The 16090-nt window shown below is 42.8% G+C and overlaps 1 protein-coding gene across 1 annotated transcript; it reads right to left on the bottom strand.

Annotated features, from left to right (window-relative positions):
• Positions 1-5158: 5158 nt before the first annotated feature.
• LOC123122634 (CASP-like protein 5A3) lies at positions 5159-7928 on the bottom strand. Its single transcript, XM_044542922.1, has 3 exons — positions 7332-7928; positions 5781-5913; positions 5159-5686 (listed from the first exon to the last, which is right to left on the bottom strand). The coding sequence occupies exons 1-3, from the start codon at positions 7775-7777 to the stop codon at positions 5483-5485; spliced, it is 783 nt and encodes a 260-aa protein (XP_044398857.1). The 5' UTR covers positions 7778-7928; the 3' UTR covers positions 5159-5482.
• Positions 7929-16090: the final 8162 nt, after the last annotated feature.

Raw genomic sequence — 16090 nt, 5'->3', positions numbered from 1 at the left:
GAAATTACTCTCACTATGGGCAATCCATGTTGACCCTTTGGATTAATTAGTAGCTATAGCAAACCAGCCGGCCATGTGTGTGTCAATATGTGACGTGGGCTTTAATTACCAAGTCAAGCCAGCTTGAACAGAAGATATTATTTGCTCATCACGCGCGCGCGCGCACACACACATGTATATATATATATATATATATATATATATATATATATATATATATATATATATATATATATATATATATATATAGTGTTACTATTCATCACCCAGGGTGCAGAATATGTTATTCTTCATCCGAGGTAATCTTACGATTATTTCATAAATAAATTATGTTTCAAATACAAATAGTTACAGTCATATTAATTCACTGCGTAAAATTTGGCATAAAAAGGTCAGAAGGCCAGAAAAATTATATTTTATGTACATTTTACACTATATTTTTACATTTGCAATTTACGTAACATAAAAAAAAATTACGGAGATTATATATTTTCTTACGTTCTCTTTTTACGTCTGAAAGAAGACAAAATTTACGGAACGTAAAATTACGGTGCATTAATGTTAAAATAGAGGGGGTGAAAAATAACTATTCCTCACCCAGGATGACGAATAGCGCGACCCTTTATATAACAAAATCCCGTCAAACAAAGGAAATGAGGGATTCGGAACTTACTTACAGGTGAAGGTAGCAGCTCCCTCTCGCTGCTACCTGTAAAGTAGAACCAATAGTCAACAGGATGCACTGGCGGAGCTACAGCAGCAAACTAGGATGGGCCAGTACAAAGAAAGCCAACTATTTCTACCAGCATGGCCTAATTTACCCATCAATCTCCATTAAACCTGCATCACGAGCTGTTTGAGGAGCACATACAACAAGTGCGGAGGTGGAACTATGTATATTTCTGGGGGCTGGGGGGGCGTGCCCACCACCACCACCCCCCCCCCCCCCCCCCCCCCCCCCCACATCAATTTGGGAAGGAATTTGTTAAGCAGGGATTAGATTGAATTTTTAGCACTTGGGCCCCCACATGCCGAGGAGGTGCGGATGAGCCTCATGTGTGAGGTATGCATGGGCTCGCCCTCTTTTGAGCTCACCGGTGGTGCGACTGCACAGCTTGGTGCGTCTGTGAGCGTTGTGCCGGCATATATAGGCCAACTGGAATTGTTCATGCCGTCAAAACGTGGACATCGTAGACGTGGAGTCCAGATGGAGCGCCATATATACGGATACAATGGTGGTGGTTACCTAGGTAGAGGACGATCACTAGTGGTGGGCTAGGCCGAAGCCTATTGATGTTGCATGTTAGGCTAGTAAGTGATCTCTCTCCCTTACTACTTATTTTTCTATTTCATTTTTCAGAAAATGGATAGGTAGTGAGTAGTGACTAAGGCTGGTCATAGTGGGGAGTAACTTATACTAGTGTCATACGACACTAGTCTAAGTTACTATCTTCATATAGTGCAAAGTAACATAATAGTAGTGTTATAGGTGGGTTCATTTATTAGCTTGTAGACTCATCTTTTCTCGGGAAACGCTATGTTACATTAACATATTATGTTACTCTAAGGGGGTGTTTGGTTCCAGGGACTTTTTTGTGTTGGGACTAAAAAAAGTCCCTAGCAAACCAAACAGGAAGGAACTTTTTTGGGACTTTTTGCTAAAAGTCCTTAGAAGCACCTCCTTGGGAGTCTTTTTCAAAAAGTCCTAGGGACTAGAAAAAGTCCTAGGACTAGAGAACCAAACACCACCTAAGCACCTCTCTCCTCATTAACTACGTGCCACATAAGCAAAAATTTCTTAAAGTGCGCTACGTTACTATCTAAGTTACTCCCACTATGACTTGGACGTTGGCGGCTGCAAGATGGGGACTTGGCCCGACGGCGTTGGCGGAACGGATGTTCGCGTGTGAATGCACTGCGACCACGAGGAGCCGAACCCATGTCCATGTGGGCGTGCTGCCACGGAGGGGGATAAGGTGTAATGGAAGAAGAGGAGCGAGGTGTGTGTGACATGTAGGCAGATCCACGTACAAATAGCTACCACGCGGGAATGTCCAGCTGCGTTGTGACATTGTATTAGTACACAAAATTTCATCGACGAAATCATTTCATTCTCACTTACGCATTAGTACACAACAATCTCATGAAAGCATTACTACATGACACTTTACATGTAACATTACATCGTTAAGACACATATTTTTCATGGCACACAAGGCTTTTGGGAAAACTCTCTTTAAAAAAAAGAAGTGTACCATCCACATTTCGTGTGTATTATAACCAAAATACACAATCGACATCAAATGGCTCGCCCATTTTCCAAACAAAATTGTTACTCACTACTGACTCCACATGTGTTCGCAACTATATATTCATAACAATGCATATAAACTTGTATTATTGTCATGAGTTGAAACAAACAAGGTAACTAAGAAAAATTCACTATAATGACAATATTACATATTCACACCACACCCGGTGAAGATTTATAAGAGAATAACCCGGATTTAGTTCAAACAAGAAAGCATGAACAAAGTGAAGCTCTGCTACACACTGGTACGCGGGAAGACGAAGCTCGAGAGCCTTCGCAGGCCACTCAAACAACTACAAACATGGGAGAGAGGAGAAATTTGGGGGTTTCTCTTATCTTCTATGTAATTTCCCCACACAAGCTTTCCTATGAATTGTTTCCTTTTTTTGCTTTCCTGAACTCCCCTGCTCTCATGTAATCTTTTGAGAAGAAAAAGGGGGTTTCAAATTCGTTGGGAGGGAGTAAAAGTGCGCAGGTAAGTGAAACACGCTAGGATTGCATTGGTAAGGGTTTGCCTACATTTGACCCCAGATGCTTATTGTAGTAGATGATGCCTCACGTAGCCACTGGATCCGTGTTAAAACAAATGCATAAATGTGTGCTTAAAACAAGCAAAAGTAATGAAAATGAATATGGAAGAAGATTCCTGGTTTAAATTTTAAAAATGATAAAATGTATAAAGTATGTGACAAAATGGCTTATAGAAAGATTGAGTACGTGAAAGAACCACGTTGGCTCATATTTTTTTATAGTCCTTACTGGTCAGAATCCCCATTTCTGAAATCCTTCTAGCCTTATTTGAATATTGCTTGGAATTGGAGATATGTGACCTGAAAAGTGGTCAGACAGTTATATTGAGCTGAGCTTCTCTTGGACTTGTAGTAGTGGCCATGATTCAGTTTGATTAAGCTTAATGATCACGTAACAGTGTACCATTTTTTTTCTGAACCATGGTTTTATCCAGTATCTGATGGTCACATAGCTTGACTTGGAGATTTTTTTAGAAGATAGATTCTGCAATTACAGAGAATTCCATACCAACAGACATGTTGACTAAGACCAACACTGAAAAATCTCTTCTTTTGTACTCCCTCCATCCCATAATATAAGAGCGTTTTTTATAGTCTCAAAAACGCTCTTATATTATGGGACGGAGGGAGTACCATTTTATATTTGCTTGGCAAACTTAAGACTGGGTGCAAAACTCTTAGTTACCACTGTGCAAGCACTACACTATCACTATCAGATACTGAAATGACATTTTGTATATTGATTTGAAGCTTACTAACACGTCAACATTTTGCCTTCTAATTTATAGAATGATGAAAAGTACTGTTGCAGCGAGACTGGCTACCATTTGCCTTTGAAATGTGTACAAGTACAAAATGGTACAAAACAAGAGAAACAATACCAAGCAAACAAAGGTGTTGGCTGAGACGTCCACGCCAGGTGGCGCAAAACATTATGTTACTTACATGAGTTGTCTACCATTGGAGGATGAAGAGAAGTTATCTATTCTTTGTTTCAGGGTATTGATATTATTAAAACCTTTTTCGGTTATTGTTATAAAGAAAAAAAAGATTGCATGAGGTATCACCCTACCATCGGTTTCTTGTCCCTGTAGCATTTGGTTCTTAATATAAAGATTGCATGGTGTATTATCAATTTCTTGTTTCCAATAGCATAGTCTTGGGCTCATAAGTTTTAAACTGTGAAATATCTTACAAAAATTGTTGAGAAAGTGACAATCTTGTGTAAGTGTTTTTTCCTCTTCAGAACAGGGCTTTTATCTCACACATAAGCAAGAGTGAATACACAAATCTTTTATTCGGTTTGTGGCAGTGGATTTCTGAGGGATGAAATGGAGACTGCGCTGCTGTGAATCCCAGTTATTTCCGAAGATTGAAACTTCCACTTCTCCAGTTAAAACTTAAAGGCTGCTTATGTACTATTAGCTTAGGAAAGTGAACCATATGTTCTGCTTGTCGCAGAACTGACATGATTGTTATTAGTCACATCACATTTGTTGATAACCTGATTTCTTCTCAGTTTTCATTTATTGATATCTTCACGGTTGTCCAAGACGAGTTTTACATCAATTTTTGCATGTGAGTCTGAATCCCAAAGCTATGTCCTTTGCAGTCCTCATGGTTGGAATGTTGCTGGTAAGTGGGCCATTCATGTATTACCAGAAAAGGCAAGCAAGTCCAATGCAAGGGGTTTCAAGAATCCCGACGAACCCTCCTAGGTTTTAGCATGGACCAGTTAAAGCGATTCGATCATCGCTCATATTGATACCTTGTGCCATTTTGGTTTTACTGTTTAGCTTTTGCCATTGTAATCTATCTTCTCCACAAATGTACCTGCAGAGGAAGCTTCTGACAGGAGTAGAAACCATAGTGGGTAGCCTTCTTACATTTGTGCTGCCTTGGATTGAATTCATGAACCAAATCGTTTGTATCATACTATGTAACAAATTGTGCTTTTTCTTCATCACACCAGCAGATTTCGCTGACCGAGTAAGAACGCTTTGGGTCTCAGCTTCATTGCGGAAGTCGGGTTGTCATTAACCGGTATCTTAGCCTTCAGGTTCCATTTTGTTCAGATCATCACAGCAGCAAATGCCATGTAAGATGGTTTTCAGCCGAAACTTGATGCCATCTACTGGCATCAACATCTATTGGCACTAACATCCTGAGAAAAAACTCTGACCAATGGGGACTAACATACCAAGGCCCTGAGATTTCTATTTACAAGAACCAAGGGCCTACTGAATGAATTGGTAATCAAGTGCTTGTAAGCGACAATGGCGCTACACAAGTAATCTCAGGGCCTAAGATCCAGAGATCCATAAAAAACACGAAACAGAGTCGGATATAATAGCATATCATAAGCTACCTTGAGCTCTACAAAGTAGCCCATCAGTTAGTTCATCTCCAGTTCACAACCACCAGCCCAGCCTCACATAATAAGAAGGCATACATGCATACGCTGCTGAAAATAAAATGCAGAGCTTCACAACCACCCTTCTGAGCATCAAAGCTACTGCCTAATTACTACAGAAATGTCGATAATATACGCTATTCGACGAGCATCCGTCCATCGCATCTCGGTCGTGAGTACAGTTATATAATTAGATGTGCCACCTAGTTCGTCAAACAACCCCACAAACTACGCCCTCTGCACTCGGTAGACCGCCGTCATGAGGTTAAAGAGGCAGGACGGCGCGATCGCGAACCAGGTGAAGAAAGCCATGGAGGTGGAGGCCATGAAGCTCGGGCAGTGGTTCTCCGAGCACATCATCAGGTCGTCGTTGATGAGAATGGTGATGCCTGCCGATCCGCTCGCTGCAGCGAAGGTCAGTGCTCCCGTGACCTGCAGATGAACGTTAGAAGATACTTTGCTTGTTCCACAGGGAATGACAGATGGGCTGTTTGCTTTGAGGTGCCTGAGAAAATGTGCGACTTACCCAGTCCCCAATGGAATATATGGTGGTAGCTCGAGGAGTCCGGAAGGCACGCTTGACAAGAAGTGCGTAGACGTCAACGGCGGCCAGAGCGAGGCTCCACAGGCATTGCAAGGCCTCTGCTGTTACGAGGAGGCTGCTCAAAAGAAGAACAGTGAGTTTAGTAATCGATCCCCTGTTCCAAGTTCTGAAAGCAACATCCTAAGTGAAAAACAAAATATCTAATTGCATCAAAGAAATAAGATAAAATACACTGCATGCTACTTTTGTTTCGTGTGGTTGTCAATGCTATCCCCAACACTGGCTAAATGTAGATCTTAATATGTTCTCCTTCAAGTAGTATGAATATATTTGGTCAGTGTCCATTAATCATACTGTTCTGAATTCCGACAACCAGAATACTAACAAATCCTATCGGCAAATCAAAGAAAGGCAGCTGAGATGATATCGCAGAGAACATGACCATGTCACCATCTGATTTGCATTGCCTCTTTCACGATGTCAGACTAATCGTAAAACACTGGATGCACGATATGTATGTATGCAAAATACACGATTGTCCATTGCAATCACACTATTCCGATTATCCATAACCAGAATGGCTGAGTGTGAAGCAAACTTATCAGCATGCCCACTGAAACGCTCTGTGGCGAATGCCCAGGAAACTAGGCATGCAAGCATCAAACTAGGGAGCAAAACAGAAAGAAGGCTCAAGCTCATTGCTGTATCCAAGAAGACAGCTGAGTTGATACCACAGAGAACATGGCCATGTCAACATCTAATTGCATTGCCTCTTTCAGAATGCCAAGCCAAATCAAAGGGTGTAAAAGTATCGAAATGTTGCAAACAGATATGAGCATCTGTCTTTGAGGATTAAGAAAGCACCCAATAATAACTTATAGTGGAAACTCCGCACTATTTGCAAGTTGGAATATGTGCTTGTATGATTCCTTCAGCTTGGATGTGAAATACTTAGTACGTAATAATCAGCATTTTATAAAAGAGAAAACAGTACTCTTACTTGCTAGTCCTGATCACTACCGAGTCCATTTTAGATGGCATGGTGTTGTACCACTAAGTTTAAGAAGTGGTTCTTGTTTGGTGAATTGGCATGATGCTAAAATTCTGTGTTCATGCTTGCTAGTTACTCCCTCCGTTCCAAATTACTCGTCGTGGTTTTAGTTAGACGAGTAATTTGGAACGGAGGGAGTATGTGTCAACAGGAACCCTGAACCTGAAATCATCCCAATTTTGTTACTGTGTGGTACTACTAAGACCAAAAGGAATTCAAGGGAAGATAAAAAATCATCCCAATTTCAACCACGTACAGAAGTACTAACAGACAGAGTCTAGAGATTTGGCCAACTAATATGGATGAATCTCTGAATTCCTTATTAACTGGAGACGAGAAAACCCCAGCTCACAGGGCATCTGTTCCAAAATTGGCAACGAGGGATCGATCTGCTTTCAGAGCAAATGGCAGCCGGGCCGTGGATCGAGACCCTAGGGGGTTCGGGGGAGGAAGAAGATGCGGAGCGGGAGGGGAGCACTGACCGGAAGGCGGTGACCTCGCTGAAGTCGTCGGTGGAGGCCATGAAGCCGATGGCGGCGGCCGCGAGGAAGGCCTGCGCGAGGCGGGTGCCGAGCCCCCAGCGCGTCCCCGGCGCCCCCATCAGGTCCACCATCACCACCCCGGGCGGCGGCGCGTTCGCGTTCGCGTCCTCCACCTCCGCCGCCGCAGCCGGAGCCGGGGCCGGGGCCTGCCCCTGTCCCTCTGCCGCCGCAGCCGGGGCCACCTCCTGTATCTCTCCCTCTGCCGCCGGGGCCGGGGCCGGAGCCGGAGCTGGAGCCGGAGCCGGGGGCGGGCCCTGTCCCTGCGGCTGCGGCTGCGCCGGCGCATCCGGGACGGGAGGCGGCGGAGCCGGGTGGACGACCGGATGGCTGGCCCGCGGGAGCTGGACGGCGCCGCCGTGCGCGAGCCACCCCAAAAAGTTCTGCATTGCGCGGTCGGCTAGAGGAGATGAGAGCCACCACGCGGCCGGCCGGCGGGCCGGGGTTTTGGGGGATTTATGGGGGGAGGAGCAGGGCCGCGGCCGGCAGGAGCACGAGCGCGTAGGCCCCGCCGCCGCCAAGGAGGTTTCTTTCTCGGTCTCAGTCTCAGTCTCGGTCAGTGAGAGTGAAGTGAGCGAGCTTGCTGGCAAATTTGACAAATTTGACCTATGAACAAAATCAAATCACAGAATGAACTGTCCGTAAAACTATTTCACGGGGCTGGCCTTTTTGTGTGACGCCCGTCACGAAGGCGCCACACTACACTGTGCAACGCCTTACAGATAGGCGCTACACGCCTGGCCAGCGTCGCACCTGTGTGATCCGAAAATTACTAAGTCAGTGTGCAGCGCCTGAGAGCTAGGCGCCACATTATACAGTGTAGCGCCTAGCTTCTAGGCGTTGCACTAGTGGTTGCTTTATTTTATAGTACAACCACTAGTGCAGCGCCTGAGAGTTAGGCGTCACACTATACAGTGCAGCGCCTAGTTTTTAGGCTCTGCACAATGACTTAGCAATTTTTAGGCAGTCTGGGGTGCAACGCTGGCCAGGCGTGTAGCGCCTATCTGTGAGGCGTTGCATAATGTAGTGGCGCCTTCGTGTCGGGCGTCATACAAAAAGATCAGCCGCGTGAAGTAGTTTCACGAACAGTTTATTTTGTGATTTGATTTTGTGCGGAGGTCAAATTTGCCGAGCTTGCTCTGGCTCGGTTGGTTTCGTACACTCTGCGCGTGGGTCCGGCCTTGCGTTGGCGTGCGCGCGCGCGCACCCTCCCCCGTCCGATTTTCCACTCCCACGCAACTTCCGAGAAGCTCACCCTCCTTCACGCCTAGGGCAAGCAAAACCGTGTTCGGCCATGGACATATGCCTCGCACCAAAGCAAAGGCCAAACACGGCAATGCCATACGGCAGCATGATGGATCCACCTAGGCAGTGCATTACTTTCACTCAATGCTACTACATGTGCACTTTGTCTCTTTATTATTTGACTTACCTTTCCTAGACCATGTTTATACTATATTCTAACAAAGAAGTGACTAACTCTTCTTCGAATTAGTAACCACTCCCTCTGTAAAGGTAAAGAAATATAAGAGTATTTAGATCACTGCAGAGGGAGTAACAATCATCCACAACCCAAGCAATGCCAAATATAAGAGCGTTTAGATCCCGGCCCAACCGAACATCTGGCATGCACTTAATAGGGATTTCACTGAACTTTTGCCACATTTTGTTGGCTCTCGTCTCTTGCGTCGTGGGTTTGGGCGGCATCCATCTCCGGTGATCGCCGGTCATGCACTACAGTCGCGATGACTTGCAGGATCAGATAATGGTGTTTTTTTCAGGAAAACTTTCAATCTATTCATGAACTGGCAAGATAGAACAAAGAACATCAGTAGTAAAAAAATACATCCAGGTCCGTAGACCATCCAGCGACGACTACAAGCACTGAAGCGGGCCGAAGGCGCGCCACCGTCATCACCCGTCCCTCATCGGAGCCTGATAAACCTTGTTGTGGTAGACAGTCGGGAAGTCGTCGTGCTAAGGCCGCATAGGACCAGCGCACCAGGACAGCAACCGCCGCTGATAAAGAGATGAGTAGATCAGAAGGATCAAATATGTAGACACACAAAAGACGAGATAGACCGACGGCAACGTCGACAGGAGGCACGAGAAACCATAGCGCGTAGGGTGCCCTTGCGTACCAGAGCGAATGGGTAGAATGTCACCGCTATGGCGAAGAGGCTGAGTAGACAGACACCAATGGTGTTGTCGGAGGTAACCAAGGCGACCAGGGCGAAGGCTATGATAGCGCCGGACTTTTTTGGGGCGGTGATACCACTAGTAGAAAAAGGGGCTTTGGTTCAGCCAGAAAAGAGCATTAATACCGGTTGCATTACGAACCGGGACTAATGTGAGCATTAGTCCCGGTTCGAGCAGCGAGGGCGCTGCATTACTCCCGGTTCAAATGGGACCTTTAGTCCCGGTTGGTGCCACGAACCGGTACTAAAGGGTGCGATGCCCATTAGTACCGGTTTGTGGTACGAACCGGTATTAAAGGTCTAACCTTTAGTACCGGTTCGTGCCACGAACCGGTACTAATGGGGTTGAGACCTTTAGTACCGGTTCGTGCCACCAGTTAAAATCCTTCGTGATGTAGTTATGTTACCACATCTACTAGTTAGGAAAATTTAAAAACTTAAAATTGGACATGTTTTGCAAAAAGTGTAGGGAAAATGTAAAACGGCTATAACTTTTGCATACGATGTCAGAAAAAAACGTATAATATATCAAAATGTTCAGCACGAAAATTCGGATCCGATTTTGACTGCCTACGGCCTGTTTGCAAATTTTTAGAATCCTCAAATTCTAAAAGGAAAAAAAATATGCTCAAATTTCAGTTTTTTTAATTTTCGTTAAATCTGGTCAAACTATGGTCAAACTACTTATTCAAGAATTATTAGTGTTACTAAATAATTATTCAAAAATATTAGTGTTACTAAATAATTATTTCATTTTTTTGAATTTTGGTCAAATCTGGTCAAACTGTGGTCAAACAACTTATTCAAGAAATATTAGTGTTACTAAATAATTATTGTTTCTTAGAACAATAGTTTCAAACTCAAACAGTGAAATGTGTGACTTCATGCTCAAGCTAAACTCCTGAGGGTTAATAGGATTGACATCTTACTATTGTCAGGAAAACAACAAGTGCAGACTTGAAAACGAGGGAGAATAGAACCCGGAAGTTAAGTGTGCTCAGGCTGGGGGAGTGGGAGGATGGGTGACCGTTCGGGAAGTTAGATGATTTGAAATGATGAGGGGTGATTAGAGATTAAATTGAGCAGTGATGATGGGTGATTAGAGATTAGAGGTTAAAATAATTCAAAAATTTCAAAATCGGGAAAATATTTCAAAAAAATTAAAAAAATTTAAAAAAAATAAAAAAATCCTTTAGTACCGGTTGGTGTTACCAACCGGGACTAAAGGTGGACCTCCAGGCAGCAGCCACGTGGAGGGCCTTTAGTCCCGGTTCGTATAAGAACCGGAACTAAAGGGGGGACCTTTAGTAACGACCCTTTAGTCCCGGTTCCAGAACCGGGACTAAAGGCCCTCTAGAACCGGGACAAAAGGCCCTTTTTCTACTAGTGTACGTCTCCAACGTATCTATAATTTATGAAGTATTCATATCATGTTTATTAGTTTTGTATGATTTTGGTGCACTTTTATATGGCTTTTATATGATTTTTATGGACTGACATATTGACATAGTGCCTAGTGCCAGTTGCTATTTTCTGCTTATTTTTTGTTTTCTCGAAAATCCATATCAAATGAAGTACAAATGCAGCGAAACTTGTTGACGGTTTTTTTGAACAAAAGAGACCCCGAAGCTTCGTGGGAGAATCCGGAGAGCCACGAGGTGGCCACTACCTATCAAGGCGCGCCAGGGGCAAAGTTGTGGGCTGGTGGGTAGTGGGCACCTCGTGGCCCATCTCAGCGTGAAACCGACGCAAAAAACCCTATAAATAGAGAAACCCCCAGAAATAACCCTAGAACTTGGACTCCGCCGCCGCAAGCCTCTGTACCTCCACTATCCAATCTAGAGCCCTTTTCCAGCACTCTGCCGGAGGGGGAAATCAGTACCGGAGGCCATCTTCATCATTCCGGCGGTCTCCATGATGAGGAGGGAGTAGTTCACCCTCGGGGCTGAGGGTTTGTACCAGTAGTTATGTGTTTGATCTCTCTCTTTCTCTCTCTCTCTCTTTCTCTCTCTCTCTCTCGTGTTCTTGATTTGGCACGATCTTGATGTATCACGAGTTTTGTTAATATAGTTGGATCATATGGTTTTTCCCCTCTCTACCTTGTTGCGATGAATTGAGTTTTTACCTTTGAGGTTTCACTTTTATCGGATTGAATACTTTGTTGGATTTGAGAACACTTGATGTATGTCTTGCATATGAATACCCGTGGTGCAATGGGGTATTATATTGATTCATTTTATGTATGCTTTGGCACTTAACTCTGATACGTCCATTTTGCATCATGCTTTTATATCGATATTTATTGCATTATGGGCTGTTATTACACATTATGTCACAATACTTATGCCTATTCTCTCTTATTTTACAAGGTTTACAGAAGGAGGGAGAATGCCGGCAGCTGGAATTCTGGGCTGGAAAAGGAGCAAATATTAGAGACCTATTCTGCACAACTCCAAAAGTCCTGAAACTCCACGAAAGTTATTTTTGGAAATAATAAAAAATACTGAGCGGAAGAAATACCAGAGGGGGCCCACACCCTGGCCACGAGGGTGGGGGGCACGCCCTGCCCCCCTGGGCGCGCCCCCTGCCTCGTGGGCCCCCTGTTGGCCCTCCGGTGCCCATCTTCTGCTATATGAAGTCTTTCGTCCGAAGAAAAATCAGAAGCAAGCTTTCGGGACGAGACTCCGCCGCCACGAGGCGGAACCTTGGCGGAACCAATCTAGGGCTCCGGCAGAGCTGTTCTGCCGGGGACACTTCCCTCCGGGAGGGGGAAATCATCGCCATCGTCATCACCAACGCTCCTCTCATCGGGAGGGGGCCAATCTCCATCAGCATCTTCACCAGCACCATCTCCTCTCAAACCCTAGTTCATCTCTTGTATCCAATTCTTGTCTCTAAGTCCGGGATTGGTACTTGTAGGTTGCTAGTAGTGTTGATTACTCCTTGTAGTTGATGCTAGTTGGTTTATTTGGTGGAAGATCATATGTTCAGATCCTATATGCATATTAATACTCCTCTGATTATGAACATGAATATGCTTTGTGAGTAGTTACGTTTGTTCCTGAGGACATGGAAGAAGTCTTGCTATTAGTAGTCATGTGAATTTGGTATTCGTTCGATATTTTGATGAGATGTATGTTGTCTCTCCTCTAGTGGTGTTATGTGAACATCGACTACATGACACTTCACCATTATTTGGGCCTAGAGGAAGGCATTGGGAAGTACTAAGTAGATGATGGGTTGCTAGAGTGACAGAAGCTTAAACCCTAGTTTATGTGTTGCTTCGTAAGGGGCTGATTCGGATCCATATGTTTCATGCTATGGTTAGGTTTACCTTAATACTTCTTTTGTAGTTGCGGATGCTTGCAATAGGGGTTAATCATAAGTGGGATGCTTGTCCAAGTAAGGACAGTACCCAAGCACCGGTCCACCCACATATCAAATTATCAAAGTACCGAACGCGAATCATATGAACGTGATGAAAACTAGCTTGACGATAATTCCCATGTGTCCTCGGGAGCGCTTTTCTCTATATAAGAGTTTCTCCAGGCTTGTCCTTTGCTACAAAAAGGATTGGGCCACCTTGCTGCACTTTATTTACTTTTGTTACTTGTTGCTCGTTACAAATTATCTTATCACAAAACTATCGGTTACCTCTAATTTCAGTACTTGTAGAGAATACCTTGCTGAAAACTGCTTATCATTTCCTTCTGCTCCTCGTTGGGTTCGACACTCTTACTTGTCGAAAGGACTACGATAGATCCCCTACACTTGTGGGTCATCAAACTCGTGGATTCCCGAGGTGACATTGGGTAATCTATGCATAGGTGTTGATGCACGTTTTCGTCCTACTTTCTCTGGTAGAAATCTTGGAGCACTATTTAAAGTTCTTTGTGTTGGATTGAATATTATGAATCTGAAGTTGTTTGATGCGTATCGTATAATTGACTCATGAATACTTGTGGTGACATTGGAGTATCTAGGTGACATTAGAGTTGGTTGATGCGTATCATATGGTGTTATTTTAATACGAACTCTTGGGTTGTTTGTGACACTTATAGGAATAGCTCGATAGATTAATCAGAAAGGATAACTTTGAGGTGGTTTTGTACCCTACAAACAATTTCTTCTCCGCTAGATACGAACTTTGGAGTTATTCTTTACCGCACATTTAGGGATGGTTATATGATCCAGTTATGTTAGCACTGTTGAGAGATTGCACTAGTGAAAGTATGAACCATAGGCCATATTTTCAAGCATTGCAATACCATTTGTGCTCACTTTTGTTACTTGCTACCTTGCTGTTTTTTATTGTTCCTATTCCAAAAATCAATATCTACTATCATTACTACACCTGTATCACCGTCTCTTCACCAAACTAGTGCACCTATACAATTTTGTGTTGGGGACACAAGAGACTCTTTGTTATTTGGTTGCAGGATTGTTTGAGAGAGACCATCTTCATCCTACGCCTCCCACGGATTGGTAAACCTTAGGTCATCCACTTGAGGGAAAATTGATACTGTCCTACAAAACTCTGCGCTTGGAGGCCCAACACGACTCGACAAGAATAAAGTTGTGTAGTAGACATCAAGCTCTTTTCTGGTGCCGTTCTCGGGGAGGTGAGTGCTTGAAGGTATATCTTTAGATTGCAATTGAATCTTTTAGTTTCTGGCTATATCAATAGTTTGGTCTATAAAAGAAAAGTACAAAAAAAATGGAATTGAGGTTGCCTCATATTATTCGCTTTATCTCTTGAAAATGATGGAAAGAAGAAATTCTACTCAATTGATAGAAGAATTCAAAAAAATGTTTGGCATAAAAACCATGAATGATGAGCATGCTTGCAATGTTGCTAGTGATATGCAAAGCCATATGCTTGTGGATGTTATGTTTGATGAAGATGATATTTTTAGTCCCCCAAGATTTGATGTACAAATTTGTTATAATGATAGCATGCCTCCTATTTATGATGATTATATTTATAAAAGTGGGTTTGGAAGAGTGTCAACTGTAGGTAATGATGATCCCACTATTTTGGAGGGTGTTGAATCTTATTCTAATAATTATGAAAGTGGATTTGGAGAGGACAAAACTTTATTTGGTGATGAATCCACTATTTTGGAAGAGGTTTTAATTGATTATGATGAGAACAAAGTTGCTATTTTTGATGATTATGGTGATGACATGTATGATATAAAGAGTAATAATAACCATGAAACTTGTCATCATGATTTTAATGCTCAATTTGGTTATGTCAGTCAAGTTTCTCATGATAGTTATTTTGTTGAATTTGCTCCCACCACTATTGATGAGAAGAAATTTGCTTATGTGGAGAGTAATAAAACTTCTATGCTTGTGGATCATGAAGAGAATGCTTTATGTGATGGCTATATTGTTGAATTCATTCATGATTCTACTAAAAATTATTATGAGAGAGGAATGTATGCTTGTAGGTATTGCAAATATCATGTTTCCTCTCTATGTGTTGAAAATCATGAAGTTTTGCTTGTTTTGCCTTCCTATGCTAGTTGATTCTTGTTTCCATGAACTGTTTGCTCACAAATCCATATGCATAGGAAGTTGGTTAGGCTTAAATGTGCTAGTAATGTGCTTCATGATGCTTCCATTATGTTTCAGTTCTTTATTTTCATGTGAGCATCATTGAAATCATCATGCCTAGCTAAAAAGGCATTAAATAAAAACGCTTGTTGGGAGACTACACAATATTTATACCTGTTGTTTTTGTGTTTTCACATGATTAAGCTGCTGTAGTAATCATGTTTTATAGCTTTTGTTCAATAAAGTGCCAAGTAAAACCTTTGGGATAGTGTGGATGATAGTTGATTTGATTCTATGCAAAAATAGAAACTTTTGCACTCAGTCCAGGAATTTCTACAATTCACTGGAACGTGCTTTTGATCTGAAAGTTTTACACATGATTGATACATAAAATCCCTACGTTGTCCAATTTTTCAGAATTTTTATAGTTGCAGAAGAATGGTCATTGTTCAGATCATTACAAGCTGGTTTGTTTTTAACAGGTTCCGTTTTCAATGCATAGTTTGCTTGTTTTCTAATTTCTGTGGCTTATATTGGTCAATATGAATTGTACGAATGATAGGGTATATTAGGCACTGTGTGAGAACAATTATGAATCTTGTCTTTGACAGTACCAAAGTGAATGATTTGCTCTTTACAATACTAACCTATCTCACAAAGTTCCGTTAAGTTTGTGTGATTGAAGTTTTCAAGTTTTGGGTGAGATATTGATATGAGGAGAATAAGGAGTGGCAAGACCATAAGTTTGGGGATGCCCAAGGCACCCCAAGGTAATATTCAAGGAATACCCAAGCAACTAAGCTTGAGGATGCCCCGGAAGGTATCCCCTCATTCGTCTCCAACATTATAGGTAGCCTCACTTGGAGCTATATCTTTATTCGTCACATGATATGAGTTTTCCTTGGAGCATCATTTTATTTTATTGATATTTGCTTGCTGATA

This window comes from Triticum aestivum, chromosome 5D, assembly GCF_018294505.1.
Source record: "Triticum aestivum cultivar Chinese Spring chromosome 5D, IWGSC CS RefSeq v2.1, whole genome shotgun sequence".
Lineage (NCBI taxonomy): Eukaryota > Viridiplantae > Streptophyta > Magnoliopsida > Poales > Poaceae > Triticum > Triticum aestivum.
This window is presented reverse-complemented; position numbering and strand designations above follow the sequence as displayed.